Source organism: Schistocerca americana, chromosome 6 (assembly GCF_021461395.2).
Source record: "Schistocerca americana isolate TAMUIC-IGC-003095 chromosome 6, iqSchAmer2.1, whole genome shotgun sequence".
Taxonomy (NCBI): Eukaryota; Metazoa; Arthropoda; class Insecta; order Orthoptera; family Acrididae; genus Schistocerca; species Schistocerca americana.
This window is the reverse complement of record NC_060124.1, coordinates 554,076,810-554,100,146: the sequence shown is the minus strand read 5'-3', so window position 1 is coordinate 554,100,146 and position 23,337 is coordinate 554,076,810. Positions and strand designations below refer to the sequence as shown.

At 38.2% G+C, this 23,337-nt stretch overlaps 1 protein-coding gene across 1 annotated transcript in view; it reads left to right on the top strand.

Annotated features, from left to right (window-relative positions):
* LOC124619407 (eukaryotic translation initiation factor 2A) overlaps nucleotides 1–23,337 on the top strand; it is a 167,145-nt gene that overhangs the window by 106,910 nt on the left and 36,898 nt on the right. Inside the window, exon 10 of the mRNA XM_047145765.1 lies at nucleotides 15,870–16,033. Within this exon, the coding sequence (XP_047001721.1) occupies nucleotides 15,870–16,033 (164 nt within the window). The remainder of the gene's footprint in view (nucleotides 1–15,869; nucleotides 16,034–23,337) is intronic.

Here is a 23,337-nt window from a genome sequence, read left to right as displayed (position 1 = left end):
ACTGCTTCACAGTACATTTATTGCCTTACGAAGTTTGTTGTAAATAACCCACTGCAGTTGAAAAGGAACAATGATGTACATAATTACAATACAAGAAGGGAAAATACAGTTGTCTGTAGCACAACAGGAGTGTTCAGTGGTGAAGCCGAAAACTTTTTATCACTTATCCAGTGATGTAAAATGTGTGACAGATGGAGAATTTGAAAACAAGCTGAAAAAGTTTCTCCTTGACAACTCCTCGTATTCCATAAAAGAATTTCTATTATTTTAATGTGTAAGAGGTGTGGGTAGATATTACTGACACACTTTTATGTCATTAAAATAAAAATGAAATAAACACCTATAAATAATCAGTATGCAGCCATATTTACAAAAAAAGTTTCTGATGTGAATATAAAATGACTCATTCCACTTCATCATGATTTACTGTGCAAATGGTCCATGGAACATGAAAGTAATGCAATTTCATTCATTGCATGTCTCTCTTTTTGTGCCTTCCTTCCACTGCCTGTTCTATTCTTGAGAGTAACTTAAACAAAGAGAACAAAACAAACAATAAAAAATGTTTGTATATCATAAACTCGTCATTGATACAGCATGCATTTTATCTGTGTGTTTACTACATTTCAAACAATGGAAAGTCCAGGATGGAATAACGACAATTATGTAGAAAGGATATATTGCTACTCACCTCTACTTGAGATGGCATAGAGGAGGCATTAAGTCACAGGTAAGCACAATGAAAAAGAATACTAGAAATACAAGGGTCGTCCACAAAGTAAGTTCCCTTTGGTTATATAAAACAAACATGTACAGATACAGAAAAAAATATTTATTGTACAAAAATCTACAACTGATAAACTACTTTTCTACATAGCTTCCAAAATTTTGTAGGCACTTGTCATAGCGTGGCACAAGTTTTTGTATGCCTTCTTCATTAGAAGGTTGCTGCCTGTGTATTCAACCATGTGGTAGCACATTCTTGCAGCTCTTCATCATCGTTGAAGTGTTGACCACCAAGGACAGATTTTAGGTGTAAGAAGAGATGAAAGTTGCTAGGAGCGAGGTCTAGGCTGTACAGAGTGTGATCAGATGTGTCACAGTGAAATTCTCGTAAGAGTTGTTTGGTCACATTCGCCGTGTGAGGTCGGGCATTATCGTGGAAAAAAACACCACCTTTTGACAGTAATCCTCGGTGCTTGTTCTGTGTTGTGTGGTGCAATTTCTTAATGGTCTCGCAGTAACCACATGCGTTGATTGTTTGACCTCATGGTAAAAGCAGCAAAATGCCTTTTCTGTCCCAAAAAACAGTGCACATGACTTTTCGAGGTGTCAAGATTTGCTTAGGCTTAACCTTCATTGGGGATGAAGTGTGCCTCCACTCCATTGATAGCCGTTTTGTTTTAGGGGTGTCGTACAATACCCAAGTTTCGCCCCCCCCCCCCCCCCCCCCCCCCCCGAGTATCCGAGAAAGAAAATCATCGCCTTCTCCATTCTAGTGCGTCAAAAACTGAAGTGCACTGCCCATCCGTTGTTTTTTGTGTTGTTCAGTAAGAATTTTGAGTAATCAATGTGAACAGAGTTTTCGAAATTTCAGTTTTTCAATGAATTAATGATTGTGAGATTTGCGGAACTTCCTTTGCAAGGGCACTAAGTGTAAACTTACGGTTTTGCTTAATCTTCTCTTCAATTGTGTGAACCAGTTCATCAGTAACCACAGACGCGTATCCACTTCATTCTTCATTGTGCACTTGATCACATCCTTTATTGAACAGTCTGACCCATCTTCTAGCCAGTGAAACACTCATAGCATTTTGTGCGTAAACCTCGCGGATTTGCCGATGAATTTCCTTTGGTTTAACTTTCTTTGCATATAGAAAAGGAATCACAGATCTGATTTCACACACGGCGGCATTTTCAGTTACGGCTGATGATATAAAGAACCACTACAAAGCACACTTCGGCAGCAGCGATCTGAAAATGGTGTACGTGTCTTCTCATTGAGTCAGAGTAACTGCTGCACGTGCTCGGAACTGTGATAGTAGTGCTGCAACGGATAGAAATAGAAACGGAACCTACTTTGTGGCCGACCCTTGTATTTCAGCTTTCAGACAAAGTCCTCCTCCACACACACGCACCTTACCACCACCACCACCACCACCACCACCATGCACGCACCTTTGAGCTTGTGCGTGTGTTTTTTCTACTTTTGGAGAAAGACTTTATCTGGAAGTTGAAAAATTTATAGAATTCTTTTTCATTGTTCCTGTATGTGACTTACTGCCTCTTCTGTGTGGATATCCTTTCCATATGATTGTTATTCCATCCTGAACTTTCCATTGTTTGAAATGTAGTAAACATGCAGATAAAATGCCTACTATGTCAATGATTAGTTTATTGCTTGCAATAAATTTGTTCTTATTGGGAAATTACCTCTAACATAATAATTAATGGTTGTTGTTGTTGTTGGTGGTGGTGTTGTTGTGGTCGTGGTCTTCAGTCCAGAGACTGGTTTGATGCAGCTCTCCATGCTACTCTATCCTGTGCAAGCTTCTTCATCTCCCAGTGCCTACTGCAACCTACATCCTTCTGAATCTGTTTAGTGTATTCATCTCTTGGTCTCCCTCTACGATTTTTACCCTCCGCACTGCCCTCCAATACTAAATTGGTGATCCCTTAATGCCTCAGAATATGTCCTACCAAGCGATCCCTTCTTCTAATCAGGTTGTGCCACAAATTTCTCTTCTCCCCAATTCTATTCAATACCTCCTCATTAGTTATGTGATCTACCCATCAACCTTCAGCATTCTTCTGTAGCACCACATTTCGAAAGCTTCTATTCTCTTCTTGTCTAAACTATTTATCGTCCATAGAAATGACTGACACTTAAATCTATACTTGATGTTACAAAACTTCTCTTCTTCATAAACGTTTTCCTTGCCAACGCCAGTCTACATTTTATATCCTCTCTACTTTGACCATCACGAGTTATTTTGCTCCCCAAATAGCAAAAAGCATTTACTACTTTAAGCATCTGATTTCCTAACCTAATTCCCTCAGCATCACCCGATTTCATTGAGCTACATTCCATTATCCTTGTTTTGCTTTTGTTGATGTTCATCTAATATCCTCCTTTCAAGACACTGTCCATTCCGTTTAGCTGCTCTTCCAGGTCCTTTGCTGTCTCTGACAGAATTACAAGGTCATCAGCGAACCTCAAAGGTTTTGTTTCTTCTCCATGGATTTTAATTCCTACTCCGAACTTTTCTTTTGTTTCCTTTACTGCTTGCTCAATATACAGATTGAATAACATCGGGGATAGGCTACAACCCTTTCTCACTCCCTTCCCAACCACTGCTTCCCTTTCATGCCCCTCGACTCTTATAACTGCCATCTGGTTTCTGTACAAATTGGAAATAACCTTTCGTTCCCTGTATTTTACCCCCGCCACCTTCATAATTTGAAAGAGAGTATTCCAGTCAACATTGTCAAAAGATTTCTCTAAGTCTACATATGCTACAGATGTAGGTTTGCCTTTCCTTAATCTATTTTATAAGATAATGGTAAACTTTGGTATATGTGCTTTTCATTTTCTCTATTTTTGGTTACAAGGGAGTCATGTTTAAAGTACATGTGCAGCAGTTGCATAAGTGCTTTCTGTTAGAAAGAAACAAACAGCGGACTGTTACCCTCGATTCCTTAAAATATCAAAGAACCTTGTACACCACGCCATGCCACCTGAATTATGTGCTGTACAGTGATGTTGTAATTTTGCAGTGACATTCAAATTAAATGTCGTGACTGATGCTGAAATTTTACTCCATATACAGTGAAATCATAGTAAGCCGTGAACTTTGTTCCTTTCGTTATTTTGTGAGTAGTGTCAGGGAGGATAAAAGTTTCAAAAAGATTTGAAGTCATGTGTAAAGTTTGTTATAAATCCCTAAGTGCTCTTATTCTTAAACACTGCATGAGACGGCGCCAAGACACAGACACAGTTTATACCTGTAATACTTGACTTTTCGTGTTAAACCTTTAATGTAAGGTTGGACATTGGAACAGTTATATTACAGCAGAATTTTAAATTTTATGAAATATTGAAAATCAAATTTGATGCCCCTGGAAGCTGTTAGATAGGCAACCTGCAACTAGGACCGTGCGGCTATTGTTTAGTAATATAGGTAACACTGCACTTGTTTCATTTTCATTCCACTGCTTTATATCTCTTAACTATTAGCATCACACATTCTGTTTTTAAAATTATAGTGGAAAGAAAAGCAAGTATTTCTCTTAAGGCAAAAAAGTCCTTGTGTAAGTAATGTTTATTAGAAAAGAAATTAGAACTTTTGAAGAAGAAGTGATATTAACATTCACCAACATATCTGATGCTTATCACTGAAATCTAATTGTGTAAAATACACACAAAGCAAGAATTATATTTATTCTCATGATATCACATTATGTAGATTTGCAAACTTGCAACCAAACTCATCACTTCCACTCTAACATTGACTGATATGTTCCTAGTAGAACTGTTCATGATAGTTGGTTTGACCTTCCATGTATAAGTCATTGCAAAGAAACTTTTAAAGTAATAGCAAATTCTGCACAATGACTATGAAGCAAAGCATAGGGCTATAGAGAGAGAGATGCTGAATGTAACATGTTTTGTTGTTACGAGGGCAATGAGTGAAGTCTCTGATTACTACTGCAGAAGAATACTATTAAATAATCTCACATATAACATAGAGAAATTCTGGTCATTTGTAAAAGATGTCACTGGCACAAATGTAAGTGCCCAGACACTCAAGGATGACACAGGATCCAAAACTGAGCACCAGTGTTGCAAAAACACAAATGCTGAACACTCTTTCCAGATATTCCTTTACTGATGAAGATACCAAGGACTGCCCCCGTTCATGTCTTGCATCACTGCAAAGATGAATGATACATGTATATGAGAAACAGCTGAAATCACTAACGTTAAACAATGCTTCTGGATCATATCAGATTCTGTACAGATTTGCAGCAGAGTTAGTCCCCATTTTAACCATAATGTATAACATCACTTGAATGAAATACTGTGCCGATTGGAAGGAAGCACAAATTGCACCTGTCTACAAGAATGGTAGCAGAAGTGAACCACCACAGTACTAACATCCAATCTCTTTGATGTCCATCTGTTGTAGAATCCTAGAACATATTCTGACCTCAGACAACATGTGGTATCTCAAACAAATGACCATCTCTGTGACAAACAGCTCAGATTCCACAAACATCAATCATGCAAAATCAAGTTCAGCTATTTTCACTTGTTATCCTGAAACGCCTCGGTCAGGTCAACCTGGTCGATGTTAGACTTCCAGAAAGCATTGATTCAATGCCACACCAATGCTTATTATCAAAAGTACAATCATAAGGGGTATCGAACGAAATTTGTGACTGGGGATTTCTTGATATAGAGGGTGCAGTGTGTTTTCTTGGATGGAGACCCATTGACAGATGTAGCTGTAAGACCAGATGTGATATAGGGAAGTGTGTTGAAATCCTTGTGTACCGTATTTACTCGAATCTATGCCTCACTTTTTTCCCAGTTATTGTAATCCAAAAAACCGCCTGCGGCTTAGAATCGAGTGCACAGCAAGGGGAAGTTCTGAAAAATGTTGGTGGGTGCCACCACAACTAACTTCTGCCGTCGAATATATGTAGCGCTACACAGTCATGCTTTAAAGGCACACCAAAGATAAATACTGGCACCAAAACCTCTGCGTCAGCAAATAAATTTAAATAAAAGGTAAAAGACGAGCTTTTTTCTCCACCACGAGTTTCGACCACTGCATTTTCATACATTATCCAACGAAGTAAATACAAATTCCGTATTGTTCATCTTCGAATGTAGGAGCATTTCAATGTGCTACGAAATTCCGACTGGCAAGCCTGTTTGGGATGTTTGTCGATATGGCCAACTCTACATTCTGAATTTTTTCCTACTTGTGAGAAGAGATGGTTGCTAATAGGAACTTTTATGAATTGTGAATCACATGCAGTATTCTCTTCACCATAAGAATAATACGAATATAAACATTTTGCCATGTATTGTTTCGTGTTTGCTGCTATCTTATTTAAATCCTGTCCGCCTAATAAACTACAAAACTAGAGTGAGACAACAGCAAGCGCGGAAGAATATACATATCATGTCATGTTCATATTCGTATTATTCTTAAGCCTAATAGTGATACAGTCAGAAATGAAGCATGGCAATTGACTAGAGTTTTAAATCTAAGATGACTCTAATTTCTGTGCAGAATGTAATGTACTAAAGAGGCGCCTGCAAAGATTTTCAAACAGAGAAAAATTTTCGCTAAACTCTCGATCAGAACATCATCTATCATACACAGTCTGTTATTTGGTTCTTGTTGATCGTTATCAAAGAAAGCAGCAGTGTAAGTAACAACAAATAGCAGTCTCTTGCCATTGTTTGGCTAATGAGACGATTCCTCTCTCTTTTTTTTTAATTGTAAGCGGCGGTAGCGCTCACAAAAGCAAGCCATGCCGTGAGCGGCGACAGGCCGTAAACACGCACTACCAGAATGCGACAGTGCATGACACAATACAGTAATGCATTTTCAGCTTAGAGTGACGTAAACACATATAACAAAGAAAACGGAGCTTATCAGATCAAAGAAAAATAAGCAATCTATTCAAACCAGACGAAGCACGTGAAAAAGGAAGGGTACCCGTATAAATACGGACGGAGCGTCTGACGCATAGCAATGGCTACCTGGTAAAGCTTAACTGCTAAGCTTACGACTCGAACCAAGCTACTGTAGCTGTATCGTCATTCATTTGAACTAAATTGTCTCATATTACAGTGGACCAACTTTGTTTCGATTTGGAGATGCGGCTTAAAACTTTTCTCTCCCCATGAATTTCGAGTCTCAAATTTCAGGTGCGGCTTAGATTCGAGTAAATACGGTATCTTGTATATTAATTTTGTGGCAGGCAATAGTGATGTCATACTTTTAGCAGATGATGCAGCTATCTGTAATGAACACTATCTGAAAAAGCTGCACAAATATTCAGTCAGCTCTTGAAATAAGGTGGACACACACACACACACACACACACACACACACACACACACACACAGACACAGAGAGAGAGAGAGAGAGAGAGAGAGAGAGAGAGAGAGAGAGAGAGAGAGAGAGAGAGAGGGGTACTTAAACAGTTACTCTTCCCGCACTCCATACTCATTTGGAACTAGTATGTGGCTCTGCCATCGCTAGAGTGGTTTGCCATCTATCTATGTGGAGGTAGCGACAGATGTAGATCTTAGACTATTCTGCAAATCAGTCTGTCACCACAATCTGCAGTCCAGAAAATAATATAGAAGCAAACTAAGTGTATGTCATTGTTCCATTCTGCTACAATTATATTCTCCATCACAGGGGTGTGGAGTTAGTCAAGACAGACCTTAAAGATAGAACTGTAAATTTCAGGAACTTAATCTGTACACTGTATTAAAAGCAGACTCACTCTCTACTACTACTAAGTAATACTTACACCATCGTAATGCAACCTAGCAAATCTGCACTGTTGCTTCCTTAGTTATTTAATATAACTGCTATTTGTTTCATACTGGTAGTGTAATATTCACAAGAATATAGTATTACCATAAAAACATAGCCACAACTATAACACCACATGCCTGTTTACACTGTATTACTACTCATGAAGTAGTTTTACGATGAATGTGGCTGCTTGCCATGTAGCCAACAGTAAATTTCAGTCCTTCAGTACATTCGTAGGAATTGCGGATGAGGTAAATTTCTAATTTTCCTTTGAATTAGTTTGGATTCCCAATTTTTTGTTGTTGGAAGACCATGGCACCAAAGTAAGTAGCTTCATAATTTTCATTGGGATAGGGTCTGCAGCTGCAGTGAATTTTTTGAATGATTTCATGATGCCTTCAACTGCCATTCTCTCTATTCCATGTGCAGTCATTGAGTTTTCACCGTGAACCATTTTATGGATGATTCTTTAGTGGTCTATTATGCCATGAACATCCTTGCCCCTATGACTGTGTGAAATTGTCACAAAATAAATTAGAAAAAGTTTTTCATTGTTTTATGAGCTCGGGCTCAAAAGTAACATACTCCTGAAATAGCTAAAAACCTTTTTTAACTTATTTTGTGACAGTTACATGCAGGCATGGGAGCAAGGACATATGTACTGTAATATATCACTAAAGAATTGTCTATAAAATGCTTGAAAATAGTCTGAGATAAAAATTGTATAATTGCACATGGAATAAAGATAATGGCAGCTGAAAGCATAAGGAAATCATTCAAAAAAATAAATAGTTTCACTTTTAAAGATAATGGCAGCTGAAAGCATAATTAAATCATTCAAAAAAATAAATAGTTTCACTTTGAACCGTAAGAAGAAGACAAAGCCTACTTAAAATTATTTTTGTATGTTGTATTGTGACTGTGTGCATTACAGTTAAGCCAGAACTGATTTTTATCAGTAACAAAAACCATTAAGGAATAGGGTGTAAGAATTCCAGAACACTTTGCAGTTATGTAGTTATCTACTGTACACAACATAGAGAGTGCCCCACAAAGTGTATGCACTGTTAAATTGCTAATAATTTCAAAATTGACTTCAATGTGTCTAGATGGGTAGCTGCTCAGGAATGTTTGCTGCAGTCTTGATGTTCATCCAATTTTCATGAGTTTTGGCCATAAGCGGCATCTTTTGGTGTTCTCTGTAGTTAAAAAGGCTCGAGATGTTGAGTCTGGAGAACATGGTGGATACTCAACAGTACCTCTTTGGTCTATCCATCGTGTGGTTATATTTTTGTTGGGGTACTCCCGGACATGTTCAAAATAGTGGGATGGGGCATAATGTTGAAAGTAAAACCTTTCATTCCCATATAGTTCACAGATGGCAGGTACAATGGATGTCTTTAGCTTCATTGGGTAAACTTCATTGTAACTTTTCCATCAGAGAAGATAGATCTAATCAAACCCAAAATCCCCAATAAGATCACCACTCCACACATTTACTTGTGGTCCATTCGCGGCTTTGTCCACATTGGCATGCAGATACGCGGCAGCCCAGTAGATGCGATTGTGGTGATTACTTAGCACTGAGTTGAAAAATAGTGCCTCATCAGATCACACAATTATCTCTGACATCGTATCATTGCCGCACACCTTGCCATTAACACACTCGTTGTACATCGATCTAAGATTTGGTTGCCCTCATCGTAGGCAACCCTCCTGTCTTTGGGCCAACAAAATGAGAGAGACTACCAATAGCAAAACGTGCCAAAATAAGATTCTTGATTCTACAGTTGTATTTTTACTATTTATACAGCTAGACTCCAACGAATTTTACACTCAATTTATTTTAGTAGACCATTAATGTATAATTCTGTTGTACATCAATTGCATGATGCGAGTCTCTGTGAAGTTAAGGCTTGAACTGTTAGCTATGAACTAGCTGTAGGCTTGTAAACTATCTTTTGGTCATGTTTAGTAAGGTTTTGGCGAGCCCTTAATCAGCATACTTTTCATCAACAAACATTACTCTTTTGAAGTGTCCTACATCCATACTCAACAAGCCAAGGTACATGACGGAGGGTTCCATGTAGCACTACTAGTCATTTCCTTTCCTGTTCTACTCATAAATAGAGCGAGGTGAAAACAACTGTTTATAGGTCTCCTTACACTGATTTTTCTTATCTTCATGGTCCTTATGCAACACATACGTTGGTGGTGATAGAATTGATCTGCAGTTGGCCTCAGATCTCAGTTCTCTAAACTTTCGCGGTAGTGCCTTGTGAAAAGAGCGTCATCTTCCCTCCAGGGATTCCCATTTGAGTTCACAAGGCATTTCCGGAATACTTGGTTGCCGATTGAACCTACTGGTAACAAATCTAACAGCCCCCCTCCGAATTGCTTCGATGTCTTTCTTTAATTTGACCTGAAAACACACTAGGATTCTATATGCCATCTCCTTTAGAGATGAGCTACACTTTCCCAAAATTCTCCCCACAAAGCAAAGTCAAGCATTTGTCTTCATGACTATCAACATGGGATGCTCATTCCATTTCATATTGTGTTACCACATTATGCTTAGCTATTTAACTGATGTGACTGTTTGAAACTGCACACTACTAATGCAATATTCAAACATTAGGGGATTGTTTTCTGTACTCATCATCTTTAACTTACATTTTTGTACATATAGAGCAAGCTGCCATTCACCACACCAGCTAGAAATTCTGTTTAAGTCACCTTGTATCCCCCTACAGTCATTCAAGGATAAAACCTTCTTGTACACCAAAGCATCGCCAACAAAAAGCCATAAATTGCTCTTCACCCTGTCTGCCATATTATTTATGTATACAGAGAATAAGAGCGTTTCTATCACAATTCGCTGGCATATTCCTGACGATACCCGTATCTCTGATGAACACTCACTGTTGGGAGAAATGTGCTGGGTTCTGTTACTGAAGAAGTCTTCGTGCGACTCTCATATCTGGGAACCCATTCAGTATGCTCATACCTTTGTTAACAGTCTACTGTGGGGCACCATGTCAGATGCTTTCGAGAAATCTAGGAGTATGGAATCAGCCTATTGCCGTCTCTCAGTGGTTTGTTAAGGTATCAAGTGAGAAAAGGGGAAGCTGAGTTTTGCATAAGCAATGCTTTCTAAATCTGTGCTGTTTTATGCACAGAAATTTTTATGTCTCAAGGAAATTTATTATATCCGAACTTGGAATGTGTTAGAGAATTCTGCAGCAGACTGATGTTAAGGATATTGGTCTGTAATTATGCAGGTCCATTCTTGTACCTTTCATATATACAGGAGTCACCAGCATTCTTATCCACTCACTTGGGACGCTGCATTGGGCGAGAGATTCATGATAAATGCAACTAAGTAAGGGGCCAGTTCTGCAGAGTACCCTGTGGAAAACCAAATTGGGATTCCATCTGGACTTAGTGACTTATTTGTTTTCAACTCTTTCAGTTACTTCTCTATGCCAAGGGTGCCTAATTTTGTGTCCATGCAGGAGTTTGTGTGACAGTCAAATGACTGTATGTTTGTACAATCTGCCTGCATGAATGATTTCTTAAATGTGAAATTTAAAACTTCAGCTTCTCTTTTGCTGTCATCTGTTGCCAATTAAATAGTAATTGGATAGAAACCTTCAAGCTACTTAGTGATTTTATGAATGACCAAGATTTTCTCGGGTTTACGGCAAGATCTTTCACTTGGCAGAAAATCCTAAGAAATTTTGGTATTATGTCAAAGCGATAGGTGGATCAAAACAAAATGTCCAGACACTCCGTGACCAAAATGGTACTGAAACAGAGGATGACAGACTAAAGGCCAAAATACTAAACGTCTTTTTCCAGAGCTGTTTCACAGAGGAAGACTGCACTGTAGTTCCCTCTTTAGATTGTCGCACAGATGACAAAATGGTAGATATCGAAATAGACGACAGAGGGATAGAGAAACAATTAAAATCGCTCAAAAGAAAAAAGGCCGCTGGACCTGATGGGATACCAGTTCGATTTTACACAGAGTACGCGAAGGAACTTGCCCCCCTTCTTGTAGCGGTGTACCGTAGGTCTCTAGAAGAGCGTAGCGTTCCAAAGGATTGGAAAAGGGCACAGGTCATCCCCGTTTTTAAGAAGGGACGTTGTACAGATGTGCAGAACTATAGACCTATATCTCTAATGTCGATCAGTTGTAGAATTTTGGAACACGTATTATGTTTGAGTATAATGACTTTTCTGGAGACTAGAAATCTACTACAATCAGCATGGGTTTTGAAAAAGATGATTGTGTGAAACCCAGCTCCACAAGACTCAGAGGGCTACAGATGTCGTGCATCACATTATGTCCTCCATTCCGAAGTTAATTTCACTTCTGGGACACAGTATGACTCTGTGAATGTCTGCTTTCTGTTAAAAAGTTAAGACTCAAATGCATGAGGGATGCTGTTAATACCTCAACTTTTTAATTTTCCCAGTAACTAGATCACTTGATAGATCTGCAATTTCTAGGTCTAGCATGATTTTTTGCTGTGGAGAATCGTTTTTTGGAAACCCAGCTGAAGGCAGTTGACAAGTCCTGCTCAGACTAATGAGCCATCATTCTGTTATAGGCCACTTTCTTAAAGTTCTTGGCAAGACTGGAAGGCTTTAAATGGGTCTGTAATAAGAGGTTATTTGCTTAGCTCTTGTAATGTGAGTGGGTGTCACTACAGCAAGAAATGTGCCCCAAGTCATTGGCTGATAGTGTAGGGGTTGTCATATCAAGGTTTTAATATTGAACATTTCCTAGTCATATGGTAGGAATATCAATGGAGTAAGCATTTGTATGGACAGAAAATAATTTTTGCCGCTCACATGAATGGACAGCAACAGTCACATTGATGTGGTGTGATGTAAGGTTGTCCATAAGCACCTTTCAGATTATAAGTGTCATTACATCACTAGTACAAAGAGATCCCATTCAAAAGTAAAATGGGCTTCCTACCTGCATCTTATAGGTATTGTAATAATTTGAATTTGATATCTGGTATGATCTTGGCTTAAGCCTTTGAAGAGATAAATTCCAAGGGTATTTCACATGTTTGCAGCAAGCATTACAGTTGAAATGTTACTGTGTACATGTGCGTTATAGGAAAAGAAAGAGTAGTCTAATCACCATTTTTTATATATATATTCTACAATACTTTATTGTTTTGTTTCATCTATTTTTTATGAATTATGCTGTGGCTCCATTGCAAAACGGCTTTGTAGTATGCCAAAGTGAAAGTATCTCAAAAAAATTAGAATTTTGAGCTGTCACATACAGCAAATTATTGATTTACCTCACTCTGAATTATTTTTCAACATGAAATCTTCTGTTTTTACTTTCTGGTACAACCTTTGTTCATCCTTCAGAAAACAAAAATATTAATTGCACATAATCATTCATGCATCATAGGAACTTCATGATTACTGCAGAAAAAGCACATTGGTTTGGAAAACGGGTTAATGTGGAGCAAAGAAATGACTCAGGTTTTCTTATATAAATTTTATCTGCAGGGCAACGTTGATGAAAATGTGTGCACCTTCAACAAACTGATCAGTAGTACACTCTCATACTACCAAAATTATCCAATGCATATATCATAAATATATGGCCATACAGTCACATAAAGTAGTTCCACAATTTTACTTATGCCTTCATTATAGTGTGTTTCATAATAAGCAACACACAAAGTGCTTTTTACTAGTATGATAGCAGTAATTAACCTTTAGGCAATGAAAACTATGGAAAAGTATGAAAAGTACCTTTTCCTCTTCTGACAAACAATTCAAACTGCATCCATTGCAGCAACAATTCAGCACCATTGCTGTTACTAGTAAATAAATGTGTAAACACGGAGACAGTACATAAGTTTATGTCTTGCTCCAAACTGTAAACAACCATATCATACAGTGTCCTGTAAATAATTCTGTTTGATGTTTGCCACATGGACCATACATTGTGCTCACTGTTCTGAGCACAAGCTGCTAATCCCAGGAATTATCCCTCCACTGTCCGTGCATCTGTTTAAAATAACTCCTGTTGTGAAGACTTCTAAGCTTAACAGGGCTTCATTGTTGATACCAGATTTCAAGAGAAAGTATGCTGCATCATATGAGACTTTAGAAAAACACAAATGAAAATTTTGGTTCAGGCTTTTACAAGATACTGGGGGAAATGTTCAAGGCAACCCTGAATATAAGACAATGGAGGAGGAGACGAGGAATTTCGTTGAGAAATTTTTGTTTTTATTGAATTCTGACAATTGAATTTAGAGACTGCTTTATTAACATAAAATATCTAGATATCTGCCTAAAAAAAGTCAACACTTTGTTTCTATCTGTGTGTCTCTTGATGGACTGATGTGATGCTGATATGCAAGTAGTTACTCGCCTAAAGCTACGGGAAGTCTGTAAGTTTGTGTTTGTTTTGCATCATAATGTAAGCCCCACCCTCTTCATTGCAGTCATACACCGGCTTGTGCTTGCTTTGGAGGAGGAGGAGGAGGAGGAGGAGGATATTAGTGTTTAACGTCCCGTCGACAACGAGGTCATTAGAGACGGAGCGCAAGCTCGGGTGAGGGAAGGATGGGGAAGGAAATCGTCCGTGCCCTTTCAAAGGAACCATCCCGGCATTTGCCTGAAGCGATTTAGGGAAATCACGGAAAACCTAAATCAGGATGGCCGGAGACGGGATTGAACCGTCGTCCTCCCGAACGCGAGTCCAGTGTGCTAACCACTGCGCCACCTCGCTCGGTGCTTGCTTTGGAATCTGCGACATATGCAGTTGGAAAATTCCTCTTTATCTACGGTGACTTCATTCAGATAATTTCTCAAGTAATAGGGAAGCCTTAATTGTGATTCTCTTGCATATACTGAACAACCTGCTGCTACTCTTTGTGAAATCTTCCATGATTTGGTCCCCTGAAAGTTTGGTGTGTAAAAATGGTTATCTATAATTCGTTCTCCATCTGAAGCTACATACAAACATTTGTTTCTGTTTTTGTGTATATAGACTGAAGAAATGAGTAAAAAATTGTATCAAGGCTGTTTACTAGGCAGGTGCATTAGCCACTGGCTACATTAGCACAGCGGTTCACAAAACTGCATGTATTACTCTGGCACACTGTTCGTATGTAAGGGGGAACTTAAAGTAGACTGCAGTGGCAGTGAGGATTTAGATCGAGGAGGGAGGCGTGCCAGGGTGCTCAGTGGCAAATGCACCTGCCTAGTAAGCAGATGACCTGGGTTTGATTCCTGGCCTTGGTACAAATTTTCACTTGCCGCTTGAGTCTGTATACATAAATTATATCTGTATGAGACCAGTAAAGTCTCTGAAATTGTGTCGTTTCATTGCATTTGTTTCTGTGACATCAAATTTTCTTCCCCCTGCATGGGTGTGTGTAGCCTTTGCATCATGATTAACAATAAACCTAAACTTAGTTTTGTATTGTCTGATTGAACCAGTTGTGGACTGCAAACTCTTAGATCCACATTTCTCAACTGTTGTGGCTGTGATTTGCATCCATTATCAGTTGCTATAATTTACAGTTTTTACAACTTTAAACAAACTGAGTAACAATATTATGTTAATCTGCTGAATCAGCCGAAATGGGACCACTTTGAGCTAACAGTGTACTTCAGCATTTGTTGCCAACCTTGAAAAACAATAGTGCTGTGGAACAGTAGTTGTTTTAGCACCTTTGATGACCTTCATGTTTAATTTATTATGTCACATTTAAGATGTTCTGTGTGAACATATTTATATTAGAATTAATTTGCCTCCTGCAGGAATGTGTAATATTTCTGACTATTTGCCCATTTGTAAAGTCAGTCAGTTCCAACTACATTTAGATTCAGATGAACTGCAGTTCAAATGTGGTAGACATTCATAAAAAGCCAGGTATATGGGATGGTTGGCAGCATGACAAATATTTGCTGCCTGCTGGCCTCTACCCTCCCAACATTGGCCCGGGCTGGTGGCACCACACCCCATCCCATCCTTTTCAAATTGTCAAATTAAACATAAGTGTGACCTCAGCTACCAAAGTACAGTCTGTGAATGTAAGACAGCCGTATATTAAGCTATTACACAATGCTTTACCCTGAATGTAAGACAACCATGTATTTTTCGAATGAAGAATATTGGGGGGGGGGGGGGGTCTCGTCTTATAGTCAACTCGGATAAATAGGGCATGTACTATTTAAGGTATTATTACAGTTATATAGTGTTTTTGAGTGCTTCCCTTGATTACTGAATAATGTTCACAGATTTAAAATATGGCACTACACTGGTTCATTGTTGTATGAACGCCCTTGGAACAAACAAGAAGAATTATGGGAGGTCCTCTGGCAGCAGTTTCCTCAAGGAGTATTTAAGGAACCTCCAATCAGTTACAAACCTGTAGAAGGAATTCAGCCTAGCCAGACTCCAGGTAAGAACACTTAAAAAAATTGTAGTAACCACAAAAAGGGTAATACAGAAACTATGAACAAGATGAGGAAGCGAAAGATTGATGAATTGTCAGTGAAAGGTGTAACAGTCGAGTTACGAAAATAAGCCTCTCTAAATGTGATAAAGTATCTACTTGAACTAATATAAGCAATCTGTGATACTGATTAGATCCCTTACAACTGGAAGTGAGCATTGATACACCTGTTGTATGTGAGAGATTTTACACTTTATTTTTTATTATTATTTTTTCTTTTTGATAATTCAGTCAGTAACTGTATAATACATAACTGTCTTGAAACACTTGCTTCTGTGTACTTCATCAGCAAAATTTTTATTTTCCTCTTCAGCTAATTTCAGGAAGTGGCTGTTAATGATATTTCAAGATTCTGGTAGATCACCAACAGTGCTATTCTCTCTTAAGAGAGATCTAGTATGTTCAGTTTGCAGCTTATACCTGCTAAAACTGACCATGTATTTTCAATTTTGTTCTTAGAGCTCCCTATTAATCCATAGCTTAAGCTATCTGATATCGTTAGCACTTAATGGTATTGTCTCCATGGAAATTGTGTTGCTGTGTTGTGATGGTCCTTTATATTTTAATACTACTGTTACTTCGTATTGTATTATAGCATTATATTCTAGTTCCAACAGTTACTAGATTGGTTGCTTACTAATACTACCTATAGCTTTTTAATGGAAAGAACCATCAAATAAAGTGAAGAATATTATTAAAAATATATTTGCCATACAAATTGTATTTGGTCTTCTTGCCAAGTGTGCTCTTGCACTCTTTGACTTCAAATGCATATATTTAAAATACTTCAGTATATTTACATCTTTACTTTACTCCCTTCAGGTATGATTGAGTCTTGATTCCTATCACTGTTAATGTTTGATCATCATGAAATAAGACCACCAATATATTTTCCCCGCAGTATGTCTCTTAGTTAAATAATTTAAGTATATGAAGTTATCTCTGACTGTGCTGCTTTTTTGTCCTAGATCTAGAGTACGTTGTAACTATAAAGTAAAAGCTTGTATGGAATTGATGGCATATTCAACAGAATACTAAAAGCTTGTTCCCAACAGATAACCAGGCTTCTCAGCTGCATTTCTTGTAGCTCACAGAAGCAGGGCATTTTTCCAGATAGACTGAAATGTGTCAATGTTAAATCATTGTATAAAAAGGGTGATAGGTCTGATGCTAGCAACTACTGCCCAATCTCGCGTTTGACAGCTTTAGCCAAAATTCTCGAAGAAGTAGTATATTCAAGATAAGCTTCACATATTTGTAAAAGTGAAGTACTAAGTAAATGTCAATTTGGTATTCAGAAAGGCTTTTCAAAAGAAAATGCTGTATATGCTTTCAATGATCAAACATTAAATGCTCTGAATAACAGAATATCACCCATTGGGATTTGTTGTGACCCCTCAAAGGCTTTTGGCTGTGTGAACCATGAAATCCTTCTAGATAAGCTTAAGTATTGTGAGATGAGTGGGACAGTTCACAAATGATTTAATTCATATTTAATTGGAAGAATGCAGAAGGTTGAAATTGGCAGTATAGAGTGTCTGCAAAAATCAGCAGAGTCCTCTAGCCGGGGAGGTAGATGCAAAGCTAGTTCTTTTTGTTGATGATACAAGTATGGTAATCAAACCCAACAAACAAGAATTAGCCGAGGAATAAATAATGTCTTTCGGAGAATTATTAATTGGTTCTCTGCAAATCGACTCTCACTAAATTTTGAGAAAACACACTGTATACAGTTCTGTACAATAAATGGCATAACACCAGTGATAAATATAGACTTTGAACTGAAGTATGGTGCTAAGACAGAATATTCAAAATTTCTTGATGTGTGCAATGATGGGAAGTTGAACTGGAAGAAACACATTGATGATCTGTTGAAACATTTAGGTTCACTATACTCATGCCATTAAGTTTATTGTAAATTTTGATAATAAACATATCAGTAAATTAGCCTACTGTGCCTATTTTCTTTCACTGCTGCTTTCATATGGCATCATATTTTGGAATAATTCGTCATTAATATAAAAAGTATTCATTGGAAAAAAGTGTGTAATCAGAATAATAGCTGGAACCCACCCAAGATCACCTTGCAGATGTTTATTCAAGGGTGTAGGAATATTCACAGTACCTTTACAGTACAAATATTCCCTTGTACAGCTCCAGTTCAAAAATAATAGCAAAGTGTGTAGCTATAACACCAGAAGAAATGATGCTCATTACTATTCTGGATTAAATTGGACTTTGACATGGACAGGGATGAATTATGCTGCCACAAAAGTCATTTTTCATTTACCAAGTAGCATTAAAAGTCTGACCAGAGAGCCAATCAGCATTTAAAAACAAATTAGAAGAATTTATGTATGACAGTTCATCCTACTCAATAGAGGAATTTTTAGATGAAGTAATAATCATAAAAATAAATAAATAAATAATGGTATTGTGTAAAGAAACCTTAGGGCTATGTTAAACTGACACGTCCCACATCATTACAAAGTGTCGTATTCATGCTCTGTGTAACAAATATTTATGTATCTATCTATTTATCTATCTATCTATCAGGCTGTAGGACTCCAGCAGATCATTAACATTCTTTTGTGTAACAAATCAGTCAAGAAAACATAAGTTGAAAGCACTACGCAAAATCAACTTGATTTCTTTCTTAAGAATTGGGTGTAACACAGTGACCAATATGGTGCGAAAAATCCTGTGCTCTGAACGGGGAAATCAGTAAAGTGCCATAGTTGCACATTTTTTTCCCTGAAAACACTATTCTATTGCATACCATTAAAAGTTTTGTTCAGTATATTACAAGGTTTTAGTTTGTCAGTTCTTTTGAATGAAATATTACATTTGACACAAATGACCATCCCTACTATCTGTAAAGAACTCCTCTTGTAGAAGCCAGGTGAGATATATTCCTTTGAAGAATATCTTAGTATTTACCCTCGTGGATAGCTGTGCAAGTTAAACTGCTGCTTCCAGAGCTGGGAGGTGCACCACTCCACTCAATAGATTAAAAATGAGGGTTCTTGTGCCAGCCATCCTGGATGTGATTTTTAGGCAGCGTTCCACATCCCACTAGATGAATATCAGACTGGTACCCAAGTACTGCCTCAATTACACAATTCCCAAACATTTGGAAGACTTTCACTTGCTTTCACCTGAATAACACTAACTGCAGACAGTTTGAGTACACATATTCCATCCCAGGATTAACAGGATGGTGACAGAAAAGGCATCGGGCCACCCCTTAAACTGATTGTGCCCAATCCATTCATAACTGTGCTAACCCTATGCTGATGTGGACAGAGGCACAAGAAATAATAGTAGTAGTAGGAGGAGGAGGGGGGGCTCTTGGTATTTTAAAAAAAATAAAAAAAATCCAGTTCCAATTCATTGCGAACTAATGGATGTTTACAGAATGAGTCAGCTGTCACAAAAGCAGATGTTGTTGGAGCCACAGATTTGATAAAGACACAACAGATGTGAAAATGAGCAAAGATCAGGGTGACCAAGCATGTGTAAAGGGTTGGTCCAAACTGATGGTTGTATTCACGTGAGGCAGATAGCACTCAAATTCAAAAATCTTTGTAAATGTTGTTCCTTTCTCAAGAAGGAATAGCTCTTAACCAGCTTCACCCATAAAAGGTGACATATTCATGCAGGTTATGACAGGAATTTGGCATTGGAAGTTCAGCTCGATCCAGTGTACCTCATCCATTACAAGCGTAGCCAATCATCCCTAATTTGATTATTGTATAGGTCTGGTTTAGTGTGACCTATAGCAACAAAAATAATCAGTTTTTGACAATATAATGTGAGTGGATAGATAAAACAAGCTACTTACCAAGTAGGGCCTTGGTGACTATAATATCTTGTGGACGCTGTCAACTGGGATCACTTGAAATGTCTGTCTTGCCAACAGTGAGCAGCATCCTCTTTTTCTCATATTACTTCACCTTAAGGCAATGTCAAGATTATGTTGCATATGACACCATAATAAGTGAATGTTGGTGTGTAAATATGAATTGCAATCCTGTCCAGCTCATGAGAGTACAGAATTTTTGTGGAATTAAATTCAGTATTTTCTCTTAAAAGTCAGAGGTGTGATGACTCGTGTATCCTTATCATCTGTGAAAGAGAAAACTTGTTGTATGTCAACGCTACAACAGAGAGTAGGCTTCAATTAATGAGCAGGGGCACATTTTTATACATATGATATCATGTGTTACCATAAATATTTGTTTGTGTTGTGTTATAATATGGAGTTTACGACACCATGTGGACTGCTTAAAGATAGCCACAGTATAGGCAATGTTAATCCTTCAGTAAAGAACATTAGTCAACAATGAATTGTAAAATATTGGCAGATCTGAAACTTCCTGGCAGATTAAAACTGTGTGACGGAACGAGACTCGAACTCGGGATCTTTGCCCTTCGCGGGCAAGTGCTCTACCAACTAAGCTACCCAAGCACAACTCGCGACCTGTCCTCATAATTTCACTTCTGCCAATACCTCGTCTCCTACCTTCCAAACTTCACAGAAGTCCTCCTGCGAAACTTGCAGGACTAGTACTACTGAAAGAAAGGTATTGCGGAGCCATGGCTTAGCCATGGCCTGGGGGGTATTTCTAGAATGGCAGATCATTTTAGAGTGTGTTAAGAGTGTATCCACATGGAAAATGTATATATCTATACGTTCATGATTAACCGAGCGAGGTGGCGCAGTGGTTAGACACTGGACTCGCATTCGGGAGTACGACGGTTCAATCCCGCGTCCGGCCATCCTGATTTAGGTTTTCCGTGATTTCCCTAAATCGCTCCAGGCAAATGCCGGGATGGTTCCTTTCAAAGGGCACGGCCGACTTCCTTCCCCGTCCTTCCCTAATCCGATGAGACCGATGACCTCGCTGTCTGGTCTCCTTCCCCAAACCAACCAACCAACCGTTCATGGTTATATTAGGTAAGTGCATAAGTTTGTAGCTCTTTTCCATAAGTTTAATAAACACAAAGATACACAAAACAGGGACGTTAGTCATCTATAATATATTCTCCTTCACTGTTTACACCAGTTTGCCAACATTGGGGTAACTTTTTGATTCCGCAACTATAGAAATCATGTTGTTTTGAAGTGAAGAACTCGTCGAGCCATGTTCAGAGCACATTTTCATCTGGAAAGGAAATTCCTTGAAGGTTGTTCAATAGAGAGCGGAAAACGTGAAAATCTGAGGGTGCAAGATCAAGTGAATAGGGTGGGTGTAGAATGACTTCCCAAACCAACTCGTGTTTTTCATCAGTCTAGCAGAATGCGGGCAAGTGTTATTGTGGAGTACCATCACTAAACGCAGTCTTCCTGGTTATTGTTTTTGGATTACATTTGCAAAAAGTCTCTGTTGTTGACAGTAAATGTCGACAGTGATCGTTATTCATCAGGGAAGCAGTTCGTTGCACACCACACCCTGTCGCTGTTCCACCATATGCATAACATTATCCCTTGTGGATGCATGCAGGTCTTTGTACTGGGAGTCTCTATAGAGGTGTCTGATTCAAGGCGTTACGGAAATTCTATCAGTGCTGTTTCCTCTATTTTGCCGGTGTGGTAGCAAGACTGTCTCTCCGTACCAGTAGCTATTCATTGGAGTGTGCATCAGTCAAAGTAAGACCTATCATACACCTTTGTTCAGCCGTGTTTGACATTCACACTCCACTAAAATGGTGATTCAGTAACCTGGCCATATTGCCAAAGTTAGTCATTGTCGCTACTGTTGGCTGTTCCTATCAGATGCTTTAGTATTCTCTTCCATTTCTTCCGCTGTGTGCTGTTCGGTTCATTTCAGTGTTAATATTCGGCCAAATGTATTAGAAATGAATTCTTGTTGTCTTGTGGTCGAGTTCAGGGTTTGTTTGAATCGATAACCAGCACGTCCCATACTCCTCAGGATGCACGTCAAGCAAACAAGATAAATGTGACTTTTGCATTTGTGTAACTTGTTTATCCACTTTTCTATGAGATTTTAGTTAATTAACTGGATATGTAGCTGCTTACTGCATGTTGATGGTGTACCTAAGTTGACAAAATAATTTTTTGTGCATGATGCCTTTGGTGTGCCATCTTGATATTTACCATATTTATAGAACATACTGGTGCAATTATATATATTTTTTTAAAAAAAATTGAAAATGGGGTGTTTTTAGATATTAAAGGTCAAAGGCCAAGGCCAGTTACCTTTAGTATGAAAATTCTCAGAAACCTGCCATGTGGCATATCAATGTAAAGGTCTATTCGTTAGCTTTCCAGTGGTACCATTTTCATTGCTGTAACTGAATTGAACCAGAATTACAGTAAGTTATGTTGTCACATACGCATGTAAATTTAGCACAAATTCCAAACTTTCCAGACCTGTAACTTTCTTCACAGTTGTAATACGCATCTGCAAATTGATATTTTTCCATCTCTTATCTGGGTCATTGAATGCACCAAATTTGAAAGAAATCTGAGATGGTCAGGTTGAAAGGTGTGATGAATTGAATCTTCCACCAAAAATAGATCTGGAGGCTAGCGTATGAGGGGAAAATGCCAAAGGAACATTTTGTGAATGTTGCTAATGTCAATGTCGCAAATATCCAGAAGTTTGTACTACTTTTTGGCTCTTGGAGTAGTCACAAGGAGACAAAAATAGTAAATGATTCATTTTCTGGTAAAAACATTGAATGCATGATCACTCTGCCAAAAAATGATGAAATACTTACAGCCTTTGGATTTATTTTTCCTTAGGCAATGTGAAATATATGCAAGAAGGACAAAAGACTCTATAAGGACTCTGAAGTGACTTCGACAGAAAATTAGGAAATGGAATTTTCATAATTAAAATGTACTCTATTATTCATATCCAGCTGTTTGCTCCAGTGTATCGGCCTATGCTTCAATATTCCTGGCAAACAGCTGGTTACAGTACCCCTGTACAGGTTGATAAACTAAAAAATGTGATTCAAGTGCCATTTGATTTTGCAGCTCAAGAATTTGATGCTGATGATACTGCTTTAGCCAAATGTGCCGATTGTCATTCTGCAGATTGGTTCATGCATTTTGAGGAGAAACCTCATCTGCACTTTTAAAGTTTGGTAGTGGACAAAATAAGAGTAACACAATCAAATGCTGTCACCATCCTAATCACTGTGGTATATCAAGCTTCTAAATACAATTTGAATGCTGAGTTCTTGTTCAAGCTGAGAGATATCCTTCCTAAAATCGT